General features: G+C 26.7%; 1 protein-coding gene across 1 annotated transcript; it reads right to left on the bottom strand.

The window, feature by feature from the left end:
* Positions 1-249: 249 nt before the first annotated feature.
* On the bottom strand, positions 250-14,711 carry LOC113558464 (dopamine beta-hydroxylase). The gene is made up of 9 exons (XM_026963923.1): positions 14,227-14,711; positions 10,430-10,582; positions 9,865-10,128; positions 9,200-9,397; positions 8,975-9,059; positions 8,718-8,884; positions 7,209-7,391; positions 4,295-4,482; positions 250-1,895 (listed from the first exon to the last, which is right to left on the bottom strand). Exons 1-9 carry the CDS (start codon positions 14,569-14,571, stop codon positions 1,652-1,654), a joined length of 1,827 nt encoding a protein of 608 aa, XP_026819724.1. The 5' UTR covers positions 14,572-14,711; the 3' UTR covers positions 250-1,651.
* Positions 14,712-24,621: the final 9,910 nt, after the last annotated feature.

The raw sequence follows: 24,621 nt of genomic DNA, 5'->3' as shown, positions 1-24,621 counted from the left end.
ATATTAATAGTTTCATAACTATATATTATATGGGCTCTTAACTGCATTTTTTATTCAATATTAGGCAATTTTATATTTGCAAAATGTACGTTCATATTTTGATGAATTCAGCATAAATAAGCTTTTTGAAGTTTCAATTTATACTTATCATTTCAAGAATATTTTTAAAATGTTTTCAGACTATAAAATATTAAATCAATTTTTAAATAATTTAATATTTATGGACTTTTATAATGTTCCATCAATCATATAGATTAAATAAAATAAATATTTAAATTTAAGTAATATTATTTAAATATTATTTGTTTAATAATTAACGATTAATAGTTTTATGTATTATAACTCTGGGCCATATGTAGTTCAGAACAATTTAATTATTGTGGTTAGCAACCAAAATGTTCTTATTCACTACTCCCGATTGTAGGTATTGTTTATAATATTGATTAAAAATTGTATTTTATTAAATATGTTTATTTGTGTATTTAATCATAACATTTTTTAAAAATATGGAAATCTATTGAATATATTTTTTATATATATATAAACTCTGTGTTTAATAATATTATGTGTTACTTACTTGAAATAATATATTCACAGTTTTTATTAAATTTAAAAGACGAAAAAATGAATTCATTGCTTATTACCCAAATCTTAGCCTAAAACATAATATTAACACTGCATTGTGGTCTTTAAAGCTTTGCATCAGAATCGAAATTTTAAAACTTAATCTATATTAAATTATACACTACAATTATCGGTAACACTGAAACGCGAAAGAAGTAAAAAAAAATTTTCATGACATTTTGGACTGTCGAAAAACAAAATAGTGTTACAAATCATGATAGTTTGAAAAATAGATTCGTTGTAATTTCTATGCGTGGTGTCAAAATATTTTATGGTGTTTTCTTCATTTATTAAACAGTTATATAATGTTATGGTGAATAAGAAATAGGTAAAATATGTAGATATAGGTATATAATAGGTATTACACGTAGGGCACACATCCATAAAATATATTTCGTATTCTTGAAAAAGTCCATTGTAAGCGCAAAAGGGTGATGAAGATGATGATGTACTACCTTTTATCTTATATAGTGTAATAATAATAATACATAGTCTTTATTATAAAAGACGTCACAGATGTTAAAATATAGTTAATGGTAACAACATAATATTATGATTAATAAACATAAAGTTATGAAACGTATGCAGGTATATAAGTTATATGAGATGATGATTGATTTATAATAACCAGAGACACTGTAATTTTCTTTGTCGTTTTTGATGACTTCGAAATTAAATATTGTATTTTGTATTATTTAATATTATAGTTTAGTCTTTGTTTTTATTTATGACACTGAATTCTTACAAAAAAACCTAACATTTCAATATTTTTTAAGTATTTGAATATTTATAACGACAACATATCTACGCATTTTTAATTATTATAATTGGAAGCAGAATACTGTTCTTTGTATAATATACTATTAAATGCTATGAACGATAAAAATTATTCAATTAGTAGCCACTAAATGGATCGCGCTGAATGGGCACACCAATTCGAGGTCGTCAACGAGGAGGGTGCTGCCCCTAGAGAGGGGTTTTTCAGGTATCTACTTATGTAATAATACAGGAGTATAAGACACCGAAATTATGAGGATGACGGCACTCTACTGCAGCTCCTGGCTGGCGGCGGCAGCGTGTACAACACTTTAGTAGACGGCCTGTTCTCCCAGTCACCCGGGAACCGTTCGCCTGTGCTTCTATTGCATTGCATGGACAGCGTACTCTGTTCGTATACTTGGTGCAACACCTGACTCCGCATCGGTGTCCACTCGGGCTCGTTGTAGTTGACACTCACCGCCTGCTCGGGCGACGTCCGCTGTCGCTCCCACCTGCGAATATGTAATGAGTATTGTTGTGTTATATATGCTAACATCTAATCTTATTATTATTTTACTTTTTATCATCTTATAAAATTAAGTGGGTGCAACAAAGTACAAATGTAAATTATAAATAATATAGAATCTAGTAATTGTTAATAATTGTTAAATGCATGATAGGTAAATTACTATAATGGCTAAAGTATAAACTGTTGTGTAATGAGCATTATTATTATGTTACATTATTTAAAACTATAAATAAATTATAATTGGAAGAAAATGGGAATAAATTAAAATATTTAAGGTTGTTTTTAACCGTTATTAAAATAACTGCATTCAATTCTTCAACGGCACAAAAATATAATAATATTTAATTTGAACTTAGAACATAGAAGTACAACTTCGACTAACCAAACGACAGTTTACTCTTTAATATTATCAACAACCCTAGATAGCGCATCTTTGTAGGTAAAACTTAATATTTATTTTTATTCATTATTTATACATTTTTTTTTTTTTTATCAAAATAACTATAGTAATCTAGTATCTTAATCTTCCCAGTGTTTATTTGCATGCATCATATACATTTTATGATATTATTAGGAATCAATCGAAATGGGATTTTAACACGTTATTCAATAATAAAAATAAAAAAATATTGTACTATACAGTTGAACCACCACATTTAGACTCGCTTTGGAACCAACCCATTTGAATTATTTTCCAAATAAATTAATAAAACGAAAGTGCCAAGAATGAAAACAGTTATAAGGTTTGTATACTGATTGTATACAATAAAAAAATTAATAAATGAAATGGATTAACTATAGTATGATATACTCTTAAATATTAATTATTATTCATTATATATTTCATTATATTTAATACATTTTACTAATTGTAGATGCATATTATGTATTTTAATTGATCTTATTAATCAGTGTACTGAGGGTCCAATAAATACATTTTTTTTCAAGTTTTAGTATTTATTCTAACCTGTTTAAATCCAGTCGATAAATGAATCAATTAAATAATTAACTATAAATTCCAATAAGCAGAGACGGCCGTATATATTTAATCAATAAAAATCAAATATAAATCTTAAAAATAATAACTTCTTGAAACAAACTGGTGCATATATACTGTATATCATATTATATTATAGGTACTGATGCATCAACAGCAATATATTATACTATATTAGGTACATTATTATATAATAATTAAATTTTATTTATATTATATTATAACCAAACTAATGTACAATATACATAGTTATATAGTAGTGCTTGATAGATCATCGTTTAACAATAAAGTACGAGTATTAAATATTCTATAGATATTTACAATTTATATTTAATTATAACAATATATCTAAAATAATAATAATATAATACACCAAACTTTCATGATAAATAAAAAATTCAAATCCACATAGAAAGTTAGAAATCTACCTAACACTCTGTTATTATATACCTACGTACATATTGAAAATCGTTAGATCGAGTGTAGTAGATACTAATAGCTCATGTCTAGCAAAAAAATTATGTTTTTATCAGTGTTTTTTCATTTAATAAAACAGCTAAATTCCAGAATATATATCATTATTGCCTACTTATACTATATCATAAGTACGTGTATTTTTTTATTATTATTGATTCACACGATAAAACCGCACTCGATTACAGAGAAAATGTCTTGAAATACGATCATTGACTTTCCAATTATTGAACAACTTATACCAAGTGAAATTAATATCTACGGTTTGAATGTAAGAAAATCGACCTACTACTCGTAAAATGTTCATATTATTTTCATAGTCGTACTTATTGTTATTCCAAGTATAATTTTCATAAATGCCCATGGTACCATGTTCGTTTCTATTGACACGAAACTGTCATTAATAATACATTAACATTTTATTCGTATTTATAGATTATTATTAGGTACATAATGAAATATTAAAATGTAAGACAAAACAGATATGTTTAGTTTATTATGTATTATATGTAACGAAGACGTTTATATTAAAGCAACCAATCACAGTACAACTATGTAATAATACGATCAAGTGTTCAATGAGTTTGGAAACTCTTAATTATTACTGTATCCATATTTTAATACCTACATAGAACAATAGTAAATAACACTGCTGTACATTTATAATGTAATATATTTAATAACCTTTTCAATCATATCATATTATCGTTTATCAGTCCCAATCTGTTTAATAATCGTCTCAAAACTTATTGAACATCATATATAATTATATTACCCTCATTAATATAATTATATTACATAACTAAAAATGTGTTTTATTGAAAAAAATAATCGCATGTATTAGAATTTAGAACGTATAAATTCAATAGTTTATTATTATTGAGAATAGTATACTGAAACTGAATACTTACTCGTTCAGAAATTTGAAATAGCTCTTGAGGTTCTGATCACTTATTGAACTTTTGCACACTTCTAACTCTATCTTTGGATAGTAATATACGTAGTTGACGCACATTTCGTCGGTTATGCTAAAACCACCGAGTGTAATATTTTGCCTGTTTTCGGTGTTATAATGGCACGTAGTTATTAATGCATCTCCCTATAAATTATATTCATTATAGTATTTAGATCAATATTTATACTTTTTAAATACACTATTGCTAAAAAATATTTATTTCATTTATAAATCTGTTTTCTTACCAACATTAATTTTAATACACTAAATTTAATACTTCTGTATTTTCCATTTAATGATTAACTTAATAATAATCAATAAATTAGTAATAACTAATACCATACATTATTTAAATAGTAATGATAATATTTTATATATTTACTTTATCATAGTTCAAAGTCATTATTTGGTCTTTGAATATAAATTGTTTATTATTGAAATTGTAGAGTGTAGATTAATTGTTTTTAAATAGAAACTAAATAACCAAAAAATAATAATCTTTGAATTATTACTAATATAACCTATATAAAACCCTAAATTAAATATATTTAATTAATATTTACAACTACTGTACACGCATCACAAATTACCAATAAATAAAAAATAAATATAGGTATTATTAATTATTATTTTATTACACGAAATCATTTTATTGACTTTTAGTTTTCTACTTAGTGATATATTGTACCTTTATGGCTTTATTATAGGTATTAATTTTTAACTACAATATTTTATAAAGTTCATTAAGCCAACCATCGTTACACTTTACATTTAATAATATAGGTACCTGCATGAACTCAATTAGCTATTTGATGACATTTCGTGTTTCAAATACCATTAGGATTATTGTTTTTTTTTATTTATTGTCCTAATTCTCATAGCTCGTTAAATGTGTAATCATTATAACTTTGTTTTGTAAAACATTTCCATTAGCGATGGTATTATATTATATTAACCACGTCAGCTTAATATAATATCTAACAAAAACAATATTGTTATATGTGTGTTTAAAATAATTTTACTAATTCATACCGGAAATTATAATGCAACTATACAAACTTATACCATTGCAAATGGTAATAAATAATTGTTAGAAAAATTCAAGAAGTTAAATTATGATCATATCAAGTATTGTATATTAAACAATTTTAATCCTTCTTCCTATAGTTAAATTTCAAACACACCGCTGTCTAATGTTAGTATACATTGTATAGAGTAATTCATCATTTTTTTCCATTAAAAATAAGTTTATTCAAGTTATAATTTTTGGGATTTTTAAGTATTGGAGATCGTTTATTTTAAAATATTTTGATTTGTATAGGTACTATTGAGTGACCTGTGGTTATACCAACTTGATACTAGTTAATAATAAATAATTATCACCTTATTTTTTTGTAAATTGTAAATTGTTAAGCTGGTATATTTTCTATAAATATTGATGGTTTTAATTCAAAATCCGAACGACGAGTAATTTTTATGTTGGATATTTATGTGTAATAATAAAGATAATAGTAGATCCACGATAATACGAAGTTAGGTTTGGTGGATATGAAGCCATGAGGGCTATACTCGTATATATCAATTTTTGTAACACTATTTTTAAATATTAGACCTTATAGTATGTAGGTGCATTTTAATAACTCAAAAAGTACTCGTTTGAATTTTAAATTAAATACGATATATAAATAAATAACATTTGATAAAAAAATCATTTGCTTAACAATCTTCAGTAAAAATGTTATTTCTCTTTTGAAAAAAATTAAGTTTTTATCGTATATATTTGGTGAATCAACCAATATGTACCCATCTTATATTATATCAATCAAGCTATCCAAATAATTCTATAATGCTGCAAATCCCTCTGTGTCTATTATACTATGCCTAAATATAATATACTATAATACATTTATATTACTATATGTAGTAATGTATATATGAGCGATGAGAATAACCCGCCGACGACCGATTGATTTCGGTTTATTGATCGCTGAGGCATTGTTAATAATTAATTAAAATGGAAAAAATTCGACGAATAGACTATGCAGTATGTACTCATCATCTATGTGTATAACATAATATAATTAATAATTATATATATTACACCATTCTGTCGTTGGTTGATTGGATCGCACACCGGCGAAACCCGAGGGTGTTTGCGCTGGGCGCTTTATCCTATATTTGTACTTTTTTATTATTATTATTTATCACACTATTATAATATTTTACAGCGCCTTGGCCGGTATTATAGGCACTGCACATTTACCCCGGCCGCCGCCGAAATTCCTATCTAAGATGAGAGTCCGCCATTGTGTTTTCTTCTCGCGACGTCGACGATAGACGTCCGCAGCAACTACATCGCAGTAACGATATACATTATTATCATTATTATTTATTAATTATTATTAATTTATAGAGTAACTAACCTGTAAGACAATTTAAAGATAGACAATAGTAGCAAATATGCAATATAATAGTATAGGTACCTGTACAACAATATAGTTATACATTAAGATAATATATTAGTATAGGTACCCTACGAACGGTACATATTGTATTATATGCATTTTTTTATCTGACATTATTATACATACCCATTACCTATGTGTAGGATATAATATAGTTTCTTGTATAACAATTTTATTAGGCTATCTTATTAATTATTATTAGAAAATATAAAATTGTACATAATTATATGATATTATTTTAGTATTTTGTTCGCATAATGCATGATGTTAAACATTTTTTTTAAAATATTGAATACTTTGATGGAAAATCCCAGGGAAGAGGGCAGATAACTTTTCAGGAAAGATATTTGTCTTCCCTGTGCGCACGCTTATGATATCGTATTTAATATAAAAATCATAACTTACAGGAAGCACTCGCACTGGTTTATGAAGTAAACGAATTTCCTGGAAATGCGTACTGTAATGATTGTCCCTGTTAAGTTCCGGCAATTCTTGTCCATCCCGTACATGTTTTGTATAGATCTTGGTGCCAGTAAGATGAGTGTGTAATTGTGAGCCAAAGATCTCAATCCCAGCCGAAGGGATACTCTAAAAGTTTAAAAAGGTTTAGTGCTAAGCAATTTTTTTTATCGTTGGAAATAAATACCTACTGAGTAGCGTTATTTAATTGTAACGCGTCAAAAATTTTCAAGTAAAAGAAATAATATTATTACAAAACATCGAACTTTCTTGACTGCATACCTAATATTGAGATTAAGAATGTTCAATTTCATCAAATGATTCATAATTCTATCCGTTAAACCCACTAATCTATTTACGAACGACATCTAGTGATTTTATCTCTAACTAATAAAACTATAAAATTCTATGGATTCTATAGAGAAAAAGTAATTTTTTATTACTTTCATAAGGTATGCTTTGAAAATTATTCCATTTTAAAGTTACAAAAATGAAAAAGAATTTATATCTAAAAAATATTACTTTGCTTGTATCAATGTTGTTATTTTTATTTTATTACACAACTATAATAGTTTATAATTTACATTGTTTTTCAAGCAAAATAAGACCAATATAACCTAAATTATTTATCATTCATTACCTATTATTTATTTTACTAAAATTAATAAAAACCTTAATTTTTTTTTTTTTTGTTAAATTTAAAGCAAAAAATCATATGTTTAATCACGAATATTTTATAACTACAAAAAAAAAATGAATCATGAGAATAATATAATATACAAGTATTAATCATTATAGGCACCTAAAATGTTTTGACAAAACATAACAAAGTCATTTTATATCATATAATCATTTACTATATGTATAGACTTGTTTGTTTGAAAGTTAAATATCGTTTGTTAATTGTTATACCTACACGAGTAAGCGGAATTTCTCAGATATAATTATAAGCCACCTTTATATGGCAATATTTAACAACTAGATTGCGCTAGATAAATAAAAACTAATTTTAAATATTCATTCAAAAATAATATCCATCTACTTGTATCTCATTAGAAAGTTCTGATAAGTTCTCATTATTTACACATTTAAAAACAATTTTATTAAAACTCATTATGTTGTGCGATTGATAATACGATACTCACTTAAATTTTTAACTAGTTAACTTTATAATATTTAATTGATCCTTAATAAACACGTGTATGTGAAATAATAACTATCATAACTCTCATATTTTCGTCACGTATAACATATTATACAAGTTATCCCAAATTATAAGAGAAAAAAATGGTGGAAATTATGCCACCCCCTGCCATATTTATCATGTAAAATGTTAAATATACCCACTGCACAATGTATTGACATAATAATTAGATGTTGCATTAATATTAAAATGCTTTAAAACAATCGAAATGGCAACATAACTGCATAGTAGAGGTAATATATTATTATTACCACAGCCGTGCATTCAGCAATACAATAGCCACTCAACGTGAAATCCTCTAGTTTAGGCGGTATGGCCATTTTGTCTGTATACTCTAAGCCCAGTTCGATCACTCCAGCGTCGTATTTTCTCACATCCGGCGTTACGTACAACCGTATGCCAGAACTGTCTACCATACCTGCAACATTACAGAAATAATATTTACAATAAAACCAGTACTTTCGGAACGGTGGAAAAAATTAAACAAAATCTTGACAAGAAACGTTGCCTTTTCTTAGCCCAGGATTATTGTAGTGTACTTCCAACATGATATAGCTATTGAAATCAGGACCTCCGATGGGTAGTCCAGCCTCCTGTCATGGTAAAATACACAATACAGAGCATATTATAATAACTGTCGACATCAATATTCGAGATTATAAAATAGTCTCACGGGAACGGGTTTAAGCGTGAATACCTCTAAAATCAATAAGTAAATTTATTGGTTCATTACCTCGGGATACACGAAAGGAGCTGCACCCATAGCCCAGGCAGCCATCACTTTTTTGCACACTTGCGTCTTATACGGCCGTTTTTCCGAAAAACAAGGACCGCTGTACAGTGGTATCCGATTGTCAGCACTGGATTCGCAATGGAACACCTCCATGTGATGCACTACACCTCGACTGCTTTCTTCAATAACCGACTCGAACTGTTTTCGAATAAAAATGTAAAATAAGTAAACGCCGAAGATTGGCTATTACGAATTACTGCTTTTATAGTGCGATTTTAAAGGTAAAACATTTAGATATTAGTATATATTACCTATACAATTAAAAGAGATTTGTAGACAACATTTTGGATAAAATATCAGATACCTAATATGTCATTTTTACTTATTTATTTTACGATATAAGTTAATAATGAATAATAAAGTAATTAAGTAGAGAGTCTTAGTTTATAATATTTCGAAAACTTATTATTATTAGTAATTAATAAAATACTTTATTATTGGATCCAAAAAAATAAAAGGTACACGTCCCTCATTGTAAATGGTATTATAAACACATCAACGGCTTAAGTTTGGATTAGTGTTTAAAAAATATTAGAAAAGTGGATTATATAATATTAATTATTTATTTATTATTAACAGTACATTAACATAATGATTATGCTTACCCTGACGATATGATGTTTGAACGATAAATCCAAAGGAATTTTCATCACGTGACACCAATACGTCGTCTCATCCTCGGGAACATTTACCTTGGATGTCAACACATCTATTTTGGACACTTTGTCCGGTAATCGGACTTGTGGTGTTTCCGGTTTTAATAACTGAACTCTTTGCATACCCTTCGCTCTGGCCTGCGACACCAACAGTCCTTCTACTGCAAATAATGGACCACCGCCCACCATCCACACAATGTGAGTGGTACCATCCTATGTATAGTTATTAATTTTCATATTATTGATTTTTATATTATAGTATTATTCTATATTATAAATATAGTCCAATTTTATTTAAATTGTGTAAACTCATGGTTATAACCTCAATTAATTTTTTAATTTTTCAAAAAAATATTTTCTTGATTTAAACTGTTCAAAGTAAGTACATTTAAGTTTCAGATTTAAACTTAATAATTTATATGACCTTATAAATGAAAAAAAAAACTGTTTCAAAGTATAGTATTCGATTCGATATATTAATATAAGTTTAATTGCGTATGTAATTATCACTTACTTGGATTAAATAATCGCGGTCGTCATCACACGTATCAAATCTTCGAGTAAATGTCAAAGCAGTCCCACCTCCGTGAAATCGCGCCACATCAAACTCTTCACAATCCTGTCGCTCATCCACCGAAATTCTTCCAGCATCGTCAGTCCATGTATCCTTTATAAGAAATTATAATTGTGTATTTCATTAAATTATAGCCACACATTACTTATATTAAAATTAAACAATTATAATACATTTTTTGAATTATTGAATTGATCTTCTTAAATACTTTTAATTCTATTTTATGATAAAATTAACTTAAACTATAAATTATTGGTATCGTTTGGATTAAAATATAGCTCTGTTTAAAAAAAAAATTATACAATGTTATATAAAAAATGCAACTTATAAGTAAAAAAAAATATTTCATTCAGTTGATATAAAAATATATTTTAAATTGTAAATACACGTGATAGAATAATATCACCATTTATAGATTATCGGCAATTCGTTGCAACAAATGATTTACAAAAGAAAAATAATTTGTTAACGATCGTAGTGGAATTTCATAACAATACAATTTCTTGTACACACACATTACGCATGCACATGTGGACGGTGTAATTTAAATATAATTTATAGCCCTATATTATAAAAATATAATTCTTTCATTCTAATCTGTAAATTCCAAGTAGTCTTACCAATGTTCTGCATAGTTTGAATAATCCGATAATAATTCTGAAAATATTTTTAATTACTATAATAAGGTTCTATTACACTATAAAATACGTTTGAAGTTATTTTCTTATAAATGAGTCTTTCGGAGAAAAATGCATTATAAACTTAAAAATAAAATCCAGTTTTTTTTAAACCCTTTTTGGGTCTAAATACTCTAAATCTTCTTAATATCATAGCATACAATTTATGTATGATAGTATCACCGTAATACACATCTACCATACACAATCACTTAAATAAATTAATAACTAAATTAATAAAAAAATATACCTATAAGTAGAAGTAGAATTTTCATGATTTTAAATATTTGTTTTTACTGTTTTTAGAGTATGTAGTTAAATGAAAGTAAGATTAATTTACGATTTGTGAAATACAGAATTCATAGAAAAAATTTATTTTGCATAAAAATCATTTTAAGAGTTAGAGAATATCCAGTACGTTAGAAAATTTGAAGAATATTTAAAAATAAAAAACAAAATCTTTATTTTTGTAAATATTTTTCCAAAAAAAATAATTAATAATTATATTGCATATTATCTTTATACATTTATGCATCGATTAATTTTTATTGTATACGAATAAAAAAAAAAATTAAACTGAATAATTTTTTTATATTTTTTTTACATAATATACAGGATATTAAAAAAATATTTTTTATTTTTAAGCAGATAAAACATCATATATCTGGTATTTCAATAGAATGTATTACCTATTTTAAACGATATGAAAACATTATATTTAAACATTTAAAAAATAAAAATCCGACCTCTACCTATAAGAATAAAAACACGAAGCACCACCATTAACTTCTAACGACATATGTGCAGTGATATTATCTATACATATCGCCGTGAAATCCAAACAGCAAGATTTCAATGAGAAAACAAAATAATTTAATTTTTACAGTCCAACATTCGATTTTATACAAGATAAATTAATTAATGTTAAATTTAGCTCCAATGAAGTCATTCGAAACCCAAGACGCTTGTTCATGAATCTTCCTCAAACATACACAGGGGTTTGATATAATACAATTAGATTGATGCAAGAAAGACGTTTTCAAAAGTGTTTGGGAAATTTCAATAATAACTAATCAATCAGAGGCAAAAAGAAACTTTAAAAAAAATATCTATACTATAATATTATAGGTAGAATTATTCACACAAATAAATATAAATATAAGTTGTCTGTTGAATTTTACGAAATGATTTTAAAACTACAATTCGTGTTTAATTTTTATTTTTATTTACTCCCATTGTTATATAATATGTATTTGATGGTGAAAAGCTATAGTGCTCACCTCACCTGGTTTTTATTTACTATCTGCAAGTTAATCAACGTATGATAAAAATTGTGAATGCGTTCGTCAATAATTCTCATACATTATTATATTCATTTACGAATTTCTAAAATATCAATTCTTAGCTTGTCACTTTCATTTAAATTAGGTACTTAGCTACTTAGATATATTATACATATAAACGTGTATAACTAAGAAAAGAAGCATTACAAAGTAATCGATTGTTAAACTACCGTGACGAAGGTATGTTTATACATTGTACCCATAACCAGAGTTGGAATGTATTTTAAACATGACGTGTTATAAATTTTAAACCAATGGTTTTATCTAAAAAAAATTATAAATACATTTTTTTTTTAAATATATAACATTGTATCATAATTTTTCTATGAAATATATATTTTATATGTAAATCACAATATAATATACAATCAAATTGTAGATAATATTAAAATGATAATACTTTAAATTACACTTGAAACAAAGCATTGTTACAAATTAAAAATATTTTCTTATAAATTGCTTAGAATATAATACAAAAAAAAAAACATTTAGATATGTTTAAAACAAAAGACAACGTTTTAAACGAATAAAAAGTTTGTTTCATATTATTTAAAAAAAACTTCCAATCCTGAAGTTAAATATTAAATAGGTATCCACATAATAATTTTTTTAACATTATACAAATAAAGTACAAAGTTGTAGAATTACAATGTGTATATAATGTCAATTTGCCATAAAATTAATTTATTTTGTAATTAATAATAATAAAATATAAAATAATTAACTCGTGAAAATGTGAAGAGTTTTAGTTTAATTCGCTTTTATAGCCTTTCACTTAATATATTTGAACATATTTTTTTTTACCAAAAAGAAGAGAATATCTTTACGGGAAGTAAAATATCTAATTTATTAACTACCTGCAATAGGTAGTTTAATAAACTAAACAATTTAAAATGTTCAAAATTTCACACTTCATAAACATGGCATTTATGCACAATTTTACGAGCTCTGTTTTTAATAAAAAAAATATAACGTTTGATACATATTTATAAGAAAATTTATAAACATAAAATATTTGATCAATTTTAACTAACATTGAGTAAATATTTTAATTAAATCACCCTTTCAATACTACATATTTTTTTACAATGTTACCCTTATGTGTACTGAAACTATACAGTACATAAACTAATGAAAACCGTCGACTTAAATTTTACAAAATACATATATATATACACATATTTATACCTGTATGAACTAGTATTTTCTTGGCATATTATAATTTTCATAATATTTTTTCTTTTTTGTACCATTTACAAAATTTTTTCAGTTTATGTTGATAATTTTTTTTTATGCAAATAGCTTTAGTATTTTACATAATTTACATGGTTTTTCTTACAACAACTAACAAATATAAAAATAAGCAGTCACAAATACAATTCTTTTTCACTGATTTTTACCAACTTATTATTATTCATAATATTATAAATTATTACCTATACTTTTTGTTATATTTTGCTATATTTGTTTTTGATAATGTAATGATATTATTTATGATAATCACAGCAATAGTTATTTTGTTTTCAAAATTTCTTTCATTTTATAAAAGCTTATATTGGAGCTATAATCATAATTTAATGTAACAAAAAAGTCATCACTATCGTAATGTAGGATTGGCCAATAGATGATTGCCTACTTCCGTAGGACTCTCGTAGGAGTATACACCATCGTTGCTCATCATACTACGTGTTCCTACTGTCCCTATCCAAATACTTACCAACATGCCAGTGACGCCTTTCCAGTCGACCCACATGATACAGAAATCGGCTCCAGAGTGGTTGCCCCGGCCCGAGAAGCCAACCGCGAACCAATCGAACGGGCTGCCACTGGCCGCGAAGTGCACTTCGAACTTTACGGTCCGCGACCCATAGTCGACCGTCCAGTAGACGGCCGTCCGGCCCGTATCGTCTAACGGTGCGGTGTACACGCGACGTCCCTCGGCCCCGGCAGGGTCACAACCTGTGGCCGACAGAAAGACGACGATGACCGCTGCGACGGTCGTCCACCGATGGCACCACCGCCGTGGTCGCTGTGAAGAGGACCGCTGTTTTATGACGGACATGATGTGTTTGGTCAAACAAATATATACTATGTGTACATATAGGACTCTGTGCCGTGTCGACGATGCGACCGATGCGACAGATGCGCGATAAACGATAAGCGGCACACTCGCGACCCGCAGACGACGACGTGACGCTCTGTCACGCTCTGTTCGACTTATCAACGGCGACGCTCTGCCGGCTGGACCAAGAGAGTGTGGGATTTTAGGCGGCAGCGGCGGCGTCTCTGAGTGAAGCGCGTCACGTCTTAACGGTGACGGTACACCGCCTCAACGGTTATTAAAATAATATGGTGCACTGTGTGCCTTTATGAGATAACATCACCATTATTACAAGAGGAATACTCGATGGAATAGCATTAACTGCCTGTGTGATGTATATGCATTTTAATATAGACAACACGGGAATTGCTTAGAAAATATATAAATAATTAGTTAAGTACTATATAAATCAACGAATATGTATGAAAAATTATATTTTATTTATAACTGGAGAATTATAGATATAATTATAAATATATACTTTGCTGTGTATAAAAATAATAAATATAAACTAGCTGTTAAACTATAAATTAATTATTAATCCAATTACAAGTTCAATAATATGTTTTAAAAATGTAATTGTTGTTTTATCGAAACCCTGTTATTTATTATTTTTATAATATATGAAAATAAACTATTAGAAGAAATATTTTTACATAAATTTAACTCGTGTAATTTTTTAACACTACTTGAATTCTCAACCAATTTCTTTCCCATATCAATTACAAACAATTTATACCCCACAGGATCTACGAGTATAATAGCGTTTTATAAATTATCATTACTAATTTATTAGTTTTAACTTCTTTATTTATTAATTTAAAAGTATGCAATTTTATTAATAGGTCATCGTTTAATTTAGGATTACAGGGATTACTTAAAATTCTTTTTTTGCAAGTCAAAATATTTATTTAATTATTTTTATACTTTTTATAGTTTTAACTTTTAAGACTATTTTTTTTTTGCAATTTTCTAACAATGATAAAGCCTATTATAAATGATGCGTATATCATAACAAACCTGCAGCTGACATCCACTCTTACAATAAATTACCTATATGGCTATATATATTTAAAGTTAATTTTTTATACATGTTCGATTTATCAATCATCTTAGAAATTGTATAACTATAGTCATAATCTATGTGTAAGGACCAAACAGCAAACTATGGTTAACATAATATTATTATACAATAAATTTCAAAAGTAAAGTTTTCATCAACTACACACAATACAATTTTATATTATCATCACATATTATATCTTGCAACTGTATTTAATTCAATTAATTTCGAACACATAAACTGTTCATAAACTTAAATAATTAATTATATTCTATTGTTTAAAAGATAAACTTGTGGTATTCTACAAACACTGCAGCTAAATACCAAACTCGATGTATATACATATGATTGTTTTTTATAAATATTATTATAAATTATAAAACTCTGTCATTGTGAATATTGATACTATAATATAGTATATTATTAATAATGACGCATTGAATATTTTCTTAACTTTCAGTTTTGGGGGTTATACTCTTATTGAATTTTCTACAGAAATGTGTATAATAAACAACAAGAAACTGAACAACTCATACATTATTCATATAAATGAGTAATATAACTAGTAATATTGATATTATATGATATTATTATATTTTTCAATATCACTATTATCACTAAACACAAAAGTATAATTTATAACATCACTAATAAGCAATAATATAAATATTTTTCACTAAATCAGAATACTAGCACATGAGTGTATACAATATATAATACAGTGTATTGTAAGATTTTGTGTGTTTGAATCTTAGAAAATCTTAGAATTTTATAAACTATTATACCAATTTTAATTAAAGTTATATCAATCGATTCCTTGAAACTAGTGGTATTTTAAATTTATTTTTTCAATAAGTTGATATCAAGTTACTCACACATGAATTTAGTTTTCACATAAATAGCATAATTTTTTGTTTATAAATAGGGTTACCCGTAACTATTAGTATAAACTAACTAATTACGCATGTATAACATTATTTCATACTCTTTGCCCGAACAAATAAAAAATAAATAAAAGACATCATCTATCTAAGGCTTAGATTCTAAGCGACTGCTGGTTTTTCTAATTTTCTATTTACCAACTTTATTGAAAAAATTAAAATTAAAATTATGATTTATGGTCTAATAAATGTCATGTATATAACGATACTATATGCATCAACATTGACCATTTATTTTTTAGTTAACCTTTTTTTGGTGGATTTTTTAGTTGGGAGGTACGTGACGCTGGCACCAGCATATTTAAAATTCAACTGGAAAACCACAATAGTAATGTATTATTATATTTATTATTATTTATTACACAATTTGTACAAATTTTTAACCACATTTCCAAAATGTATACCAATACCCTCCCATAGCTCGTAAAATCCAAAATCAATTTTCAGGTGCAAGCGTCATGCATCCCTTTTTTTGATTTGATGAATTTTTAGAAACTTTATCTACCGTTCAAAAATAGTTCATTCCTATTAATTTTACACAAATGTAAAATAGCTCATATATATATAATTATTAAAATTATAGTTGCATAATACAATGTTTTCTATATGGCATAATGACATATATAGACTATACTGAAAATCTAAATTAAAAATAATACGGAATAATTGATAGATATATAATTTCTTAGAAATAATTATTTTAAACTTTTAACCATCATGCAAAAATAGGTCGAGGAAACAACCTCTATAAAGCAATGACGTGATATACCTTAGTTTATTTCATACGATTAGCAGGCTATTGGCTATTCAAATGATTGAAGTGGTGCACAGTATTTTGCCATCAACCTAACCTGTAAGTATTTTATAGTAAATTTTATTTAAAAAATCATACACATGTGGAGTATAAATATTAACGGTGAAAAATCATCAACTACAAGTATTATAAATCACCTTTAAGTTACATGTAAACTGTGAAAAAAATAAGTGTTTGTTTATAACATTGTTACACATACCACTATAATGTATGTAAAATGGACACGAAACAAATATAACATAATTTTCTTTAAAAGTTTACCTAGGTACCTCCTATATTATGTATAATATTACGAGAATTGGATTGCATGTGATGCGTACCTATACATTTGTCAACAGACGGCCGAAAGTTATACATTTTAATATAATACTATTATTATTTGGGCAAGAAGAACCATGTTATCAACATTAAATTAGTAAAACTTACAGGTTTATATATAAAATATTGGATCCCGGAACTATTAAATGCCGTGGCCAAAACGTCTGCCACATTGCGATGATATTTATTGCGTATGGTACGTATGCGCCATTTCGATGATATTGGACGTCAGTGGTGTACACTATTGGACGGATAGGTAGTATTCATATAAACATAGATTATATCTGGAAAAAAGTAGCCTCGTTGTTTGTGACGTTCAAGATATGGATCATCGTCTACCACTCGAACTACATATTATTATATGAAACAGTTTGTCGATCACGAGGTACGGTTTTGTATCGCGTAAAGCTTCTGGAACAGACATATTTTGGATTATTAGCGAAAACGTTCGATGTGGACCATGACCATGGTAACCAGCATGTATTTGACATCGCTGACATTTTTCGTGGGACGTGTCCCGACATTTCGTGATGATATTATAATAATGATTAAAAACCACGACGGTTTAGTCAACCGTTACCGACAAAACGTAATCCATCTGATCGCATCCTACGAAACGTATACAATGCGCACTACGATACGTATATTAGGTACTTGGTTTAAGGCCTTTGTCACCATCTCTCTGGCAATATAATTCCTCGTGTTCTATATTATTTTGATGACATTGGGCTTAGCTATAAACTGTCAGATGCAAATGATTATACCACGTTCGAATCGGTCGGACATAAATCACTTTGTGACCCTTAAATCCCGATTTGTGAGTATAATATGAATAACAGCTAATACAAATGCACAGTATAGGTTTATAATATATGATATAAAAAAATAATACACACTCAAATGTAAAATAACCATTAATACTGGACAAATTAACTAATTTTATTAAACTTGTACTGTAGCAGTGGCGGTCAAACGGGGGCGGTTAGGTGAGCGGGGATAGATCATGACTGGCTCAATCCAGGAACAAAGTTGTTATTATTAATATTTAATTGTTTATACAAAATAAACGGGAATTACCCCGCTCGATAATCGTGAATATTCAATAACACCACACTCCTCATTTATTTTAAATAAAGCACTTTACTTATTTACCTTAATTAAATCTATATTAAAAATTTGATTAAAGAAAAATGTAAAGAAACTAAATTTAAAAGGACTAAAAAGCATATGTTAAATTTTAATATAACTAAATAATATACCATGTATCATATTATCAAATAATATTATCTATTTTAATGCTATATTCTAAAGTATCTAACCATAAATATTTATTAAAATAGATATCTGCAAATAACTGGTTTTGTTTTCCGAACAGAGTTTTTGGATAGTTCTGAAAAATAGTAATTATGGAAAAAAAAAAATGTATACATTTGGTAATTTAATTGATTAAGTACTTTTATCTAATAGTTATTACCAGGGTTGGGATTTTATAGCACTTAAAATTGCATAAATATGCGCTATAATATTACCTTATATATCGCAAAATATGCGCTAAAAATATGCAACAAAAACAACAAAATATGCAAGAAAAGGAAATTTATTAATTTATAATGTTTTAATCACTTACAAATTATTCATATCAATAATTTAGTCACTCTAATTAGAATCCTGAAGGGCTGTAAAAAAAAAAGACGAATGTGGACTGTATAAAATAAATTGACTATACAACGCATTTAACGCTCGTTCGTTGATAATTGGTGATTAATAATAGCAGTAGGTAGTAATCAACAAAAAAACTCAACAAAATCAGCAGATAACAAAGATTAGAACCAAATACCTAATACGAAATTATCGTAATAATTCGATTGACGAAAATTTAAAAACACATTTACTAAAATATAATTTCATAAAATATGACCGATTTTGATTCAAAAACATGTAAATATGCAAAAAAAAGCAAAATAAAATTTTTAATTTGAGTTCTTTGTACCACGAAACACATTTTTAGCTTACTCTGCTATTTTTTAAGCATCTCATAAGAAATATGTAAATGCTATAAAATCCCAACCCTGGTTAATACTATGTATAAATATATAACAAAATATTATTATTGTTAACAATATCAATGTGATAAAATGGTTAATAACTGAATAATTTAAAATTTGAATTATCAAATAAAATATTCTTTGGCATTTGGATATAAAAATAAAAATTGTTCAGTTCTCATATATAGACGTATATAATAGTACATTTTTACACAGGGGGCTAAGAAGAATTTTTTTTGGCTATAGCCCCCTTAGCCTTCTCCATTCTACGCCTATATGCTTAGCGATATAGGTTGGCAGACCATCTCTACTCAGAATAGTTTTTCACATAAAACGATGTATCATTGAATTTAAATTTAACACACCCATAACATGACACATTACCTACTTTATTTTTTTCTGGCATCACATTTTGAAGCATTAAGAATATTTGTATTTTCAACTTTAATGTCGTCTTTTCTGATTAGAATAATAACCTAAACAATATTTTAGAGTTTAAAATTTTTGCATCATTTTTTGCTCTACGGACTGCAAGTATGTAAATATTTGTCCAGAAAATTTGAAAATTATAGTTCACAAATTTCCACATGATATTTGCTAATTCTATGTCAAAAATGGTAGGTCTTTTTCTAATGTATATGATTATGAAATACAACTCCATAAAAGCAGATATAATTACTAAAAGTAGGCACAGTTATAGTATTTATAGCCACTAATTGATATATGATAATTAATAATATAATGCCAGTCAATTATTTTAACCATCCATACGATGTTTAATGTTTAATAATTGTTATAGAAACACTAAATTCAGAAATAATAAAAAAAAAAGTTTACGAACAATTTGCATCACTCTAAAGTAGGTATGTGGAATTATATACCGAGAGAGATAGTGAGATCAACGATTTGGTTGGTGTACAAAATATTATATATTTTATGCTGTATGCGAACTGTCCATAAATTATATTAAGTGATGAGAAATCAATTACTTATATAACGTGGCTGCTGTATATATATATATATATATTGTATTGTAATGGTAAAATATAAAACGCGTCGGAATCCCGAGAAGAATTTCATTACAGATCTTCATATCTTCATCGGCTGATGCAGTTATTTCGTTCGCATTCCTGACGCGTGCTATGGCGACGAAAGACCGTGAAACTACGATATTGTTCGCTGCATAAAACTTTTGGCATCATGAAAATGAAAGGTTCTATGATAAATGATAATATAATAATCGAGGAGTAATTTTATTTCGAAAAAATCATATTTATATATATTACCTATACGATCACGAAACTTATTTAATATATATTCTGTCTTAAACGCAATCAATAAAATTATACTTAGATTATCCCTACGGGCTACCACTATTTACTGGTATTTAATCTATTCTGTGGTACATCAAATTTTTACAATTTTTAAAAATAGAAAGATTTCTAGCTACTTTATGTTAGGTACTATATGTTTTATCTGAGTTGTGCTCGATTAATAATCACCATTTTAAGACGTGTCTACTGTCTAATAATACCATATATTGATTATAAATACCTATATATATACAGTATTACCACATAAAAAATAAAACATTATCGCTGCTCGTTTAATAATATAAGTATATAACGACAGTCCACAGTCATAATATATAGGTTTATAATGTTTATATAACATATTATTTTATTATAATATTAATGTGTTTTCATCATTTAACATGTCTATCATACAATTCAGTGGTCGAATTTATGTCCAAAATAATTTTTATCAAAATATGGATTTAAATTTACGTTAATTATATAATGAATTTTCAATATCAAAAACAATATTGATTATTTAAGATATTGAATAAATATGTATGTTGATTATTTTTTTTTCTACTTTAATATATAGGACGTAGGTATAACTATCAATATATATATATATATAATTTAAATATCAACAGCATAAATCATACAACAAAATGCGTTAAAATAATACTTTAAACAAAACAAATACAGCTGCATATAATGCAGACAAAAGGATTTAGTCGTGGGACATACATTATCAGAGTACGGCAACATGTGTTATCAGGGATTCTTAATTCTTACCAAATGGTAGTTAGTAGTTACACTATAGGTACTTCAAATTTAGTGCGCGCACTTTTTTGATACCAGTCAGAATCAGAAACTGTAATTGGACTTAGAATATTTATCAATAAATCATATTTACCAAAACTTAAAAATACTAGGTTGGTGGAATATCCTAGGAACTTGGAATTATTTCAATTAGTTTAAAATAAAAAGTTAGAAATATTTCCAGCTTTTTATGAGTAGGACAAATTGCATAAGAAAAAGAACAAAGTACCTTGTCATAAAAACATTCACATATCGTCTTGCAACAAGTATAAAATACCTAAACAACAAAAATAGGTACCTGAAAACAATTTTCTGAGGTAAATGGGTAAATATTTATATAGGTACACTATTTTTTTTTTAATAACTAATTAAATTCAACATAATATGCCATGTTTTATCAATTTGGATTGTTTGCCTTTCTTAACGTTTGAAGATAATTGTTGACAATTATCATTATTATGATTGCATTTTTGTAGACATTGACAGTATCTTTCAAAGTATTTAAATATGGAATAAATATTCAACACTAGATTAAAGATATCTAGTTTAATTATATCATTATTCATTAATGTTATTTATTGTAGTTATAGATGTAATTAGTTGTTAAAAAATTCGTACCAACAATAAGTGTCTATTACAAACCAGGACCTGGTAGAACCAGCAAATTACTAATCGTCATAGGCGCAAATAGGGTAGGGCTTGTGGGGCTTAGCCTCCTTGGGTTAGGTATATGTATTATTTTTGGATAATATAATTTTACTCCATACTATCTAATAGTTGATAATTAATATTAGTAATAACTTATAAGCAGAGCTCGGGACTTAAAGCATTTGCTTATTTTTATGGGTTCACTTAAAATGTAGCAGAGTGCTATGGAAGTGTATGTCATGTCACAACACGTTCAATTATGAAATTTGAAAGTGCTTCTTTTTGCTTTTTTCAACGAGTTTTTAAAAAGATGCTTATTTCCAGTTTTTCTTATTATTTTTGATTTTTTGACCCGTTTTTCTACTTTAGTTTTTCTTGGAAAATCTATAATTAATCTATAACCAATAAGGCAAAATGTTTCAAAAATGAAGTTCGATTTTTTTTATAATATAAAGATTTATTTTTTTTATTTTTTATTTTTTGGTTAGAAACTTTTCCTAATTATTTTGTTTCAATATTTTTTTTAATCTTTAATTATATTATTTTTAGCACAGTTACAAAATATGTCTAGTATCTACTTTATCATGTTAAAATAAGTTTTTTATTTTTTTATTAAATATTTTTGCTTAAATTGAAGTTGATTTTATTGATTTTAAGTGCTATAAGTCCCGAGCCCAGGACATTATAATATATTATTATCATTAATGTGTTGCTCTATCCTCTACGCATATGTGTAGTCAAATTGTCTGTACAGTGCGCCGGACATTGATACACAATGTTCAAGCCTAATACACGGAACAGTGGGTGCTTCAGCTCCCAAGCATCCCCCCTAAATCCGTCTCTGGTACTCATTAATAACAATATTTAATGAAACATTGATGGAACAATTTGGGATTTTTCTTATTTAATATTATTAAATTCACACGTAGTGCGTATAAATAAATAAAACCATACACATTTAAAAATGCATGTAATGAAAAAATGTCGTTTTGAAGGTAAAGTAAAAATACTAGGTACTTTTGTAGGCACCTTTTGTCATACCCTTGCTACACCACTAGCTATATACCCTTATACTTATAGTACTTTAGTAATTTGCATTATTTTTTATTAACGTATGTTAGCTATAAACATAATATAAAACCATTGATTATAAATACTAAGTTTTTATAATCAATGATAAACTATTTATTCATATTTTATATTATAATTCATAATAAATACTAATAATGCGGTGCATCCGAATTAGTTCCCGACACTCCAGGCAACACGCATCATCCAAATTGTTTTCCGATATTCTAGATAGACACTTTCGAAAAAGGCGGAATACAATATAATAATATTTATAATAAATAATAATAACAGCAAGTGCAATAATTGTTTTTATTCCGCACATCCAAACATCTTTCAATTCATGAATGTATTAAAAGAAGTCCAAATTAAAACATATGTAAAATTTTGAAGTACAGAGAAACTACAAAATCTTAAATCTAAAATAAGGAAATATATTATACATAAAAACAGAAATGGACATAAATAAAAATAATGAAATAAATAGATTAGTTAATGAAAAAAAATGTTTATACATTTTTACTTCAATAATACACAATACTTATAAAAAAAAAAAATGGATGAATTAAACATATATTATGTGTATTATTATTATAACCTTCATTTTCTAAAAAACCTTAAAATATGCATGCATTTATGCTTTAAAGAACCACTAAATATGCATTGAAAAAAATCAAAATCATAGTATTGAATTAAATCTTTTTATTTCATTAATATCTAGATAATATTTGTAAAATTGCCAAAATTAGAAATTGTTTATTATTATTTTTATTTTTCGATTTATTTTAATCATGCTTGCTGTGTATCGATAACGAATAAGTAACAATTCAAGTGATCAGTGAGAAAAACACAAACACTAATTTTAAAATATTTATTTTATATAAATAAAACCATTATACCTACCTACTAAATACTAATTTTTCAGATTCAGAAAATCTATTTTAAATTAAGTTTAAATTTATAAAATTATAAAACTTACACTTTTATATAAATAATTGTC

This window comes from Rhopalosiphum maidis, chromosome 1 (assembly GCF_003676215.2).
Source record: "Rhopalosiphum maidis isolate BTI-1 chromosome 1, ASM367621v3, whole genome shotgun sequence".
Lineage (NCBI taxonomy): Eukaryota > Metazoa > Arthropoda > Insecta > Hemiptera > Aphididae > Rhopalosiphum > Rhopalosiphum maidis.
This window is presented reverse-complemented; position numbering and strand designations above follow the sequence as displayed.

Coding starts and splice junctions, on each gene's coding strand:
- LOC113558464 (XM_026963923.1), bottom strand. CDS start 14,571: ATGTCCGTCATAAAACAGCGGTCCTCTTCACAGCGACCACGGCGGTGG. Junction 9,060..9,199: donor CTCCTTTCGTGTATCCCGAG/GTAATGAACCAA, acceptor TTACCATGACAG/GAGGCTGGACTACCCATCGG. Junction 1,896..4,294: donor TATTTCAAATTTCTGAACGA/GTAAGTATTCAG, acceptor ACATATTCGCAG/GTGGGAGCGACAGCGGACGT.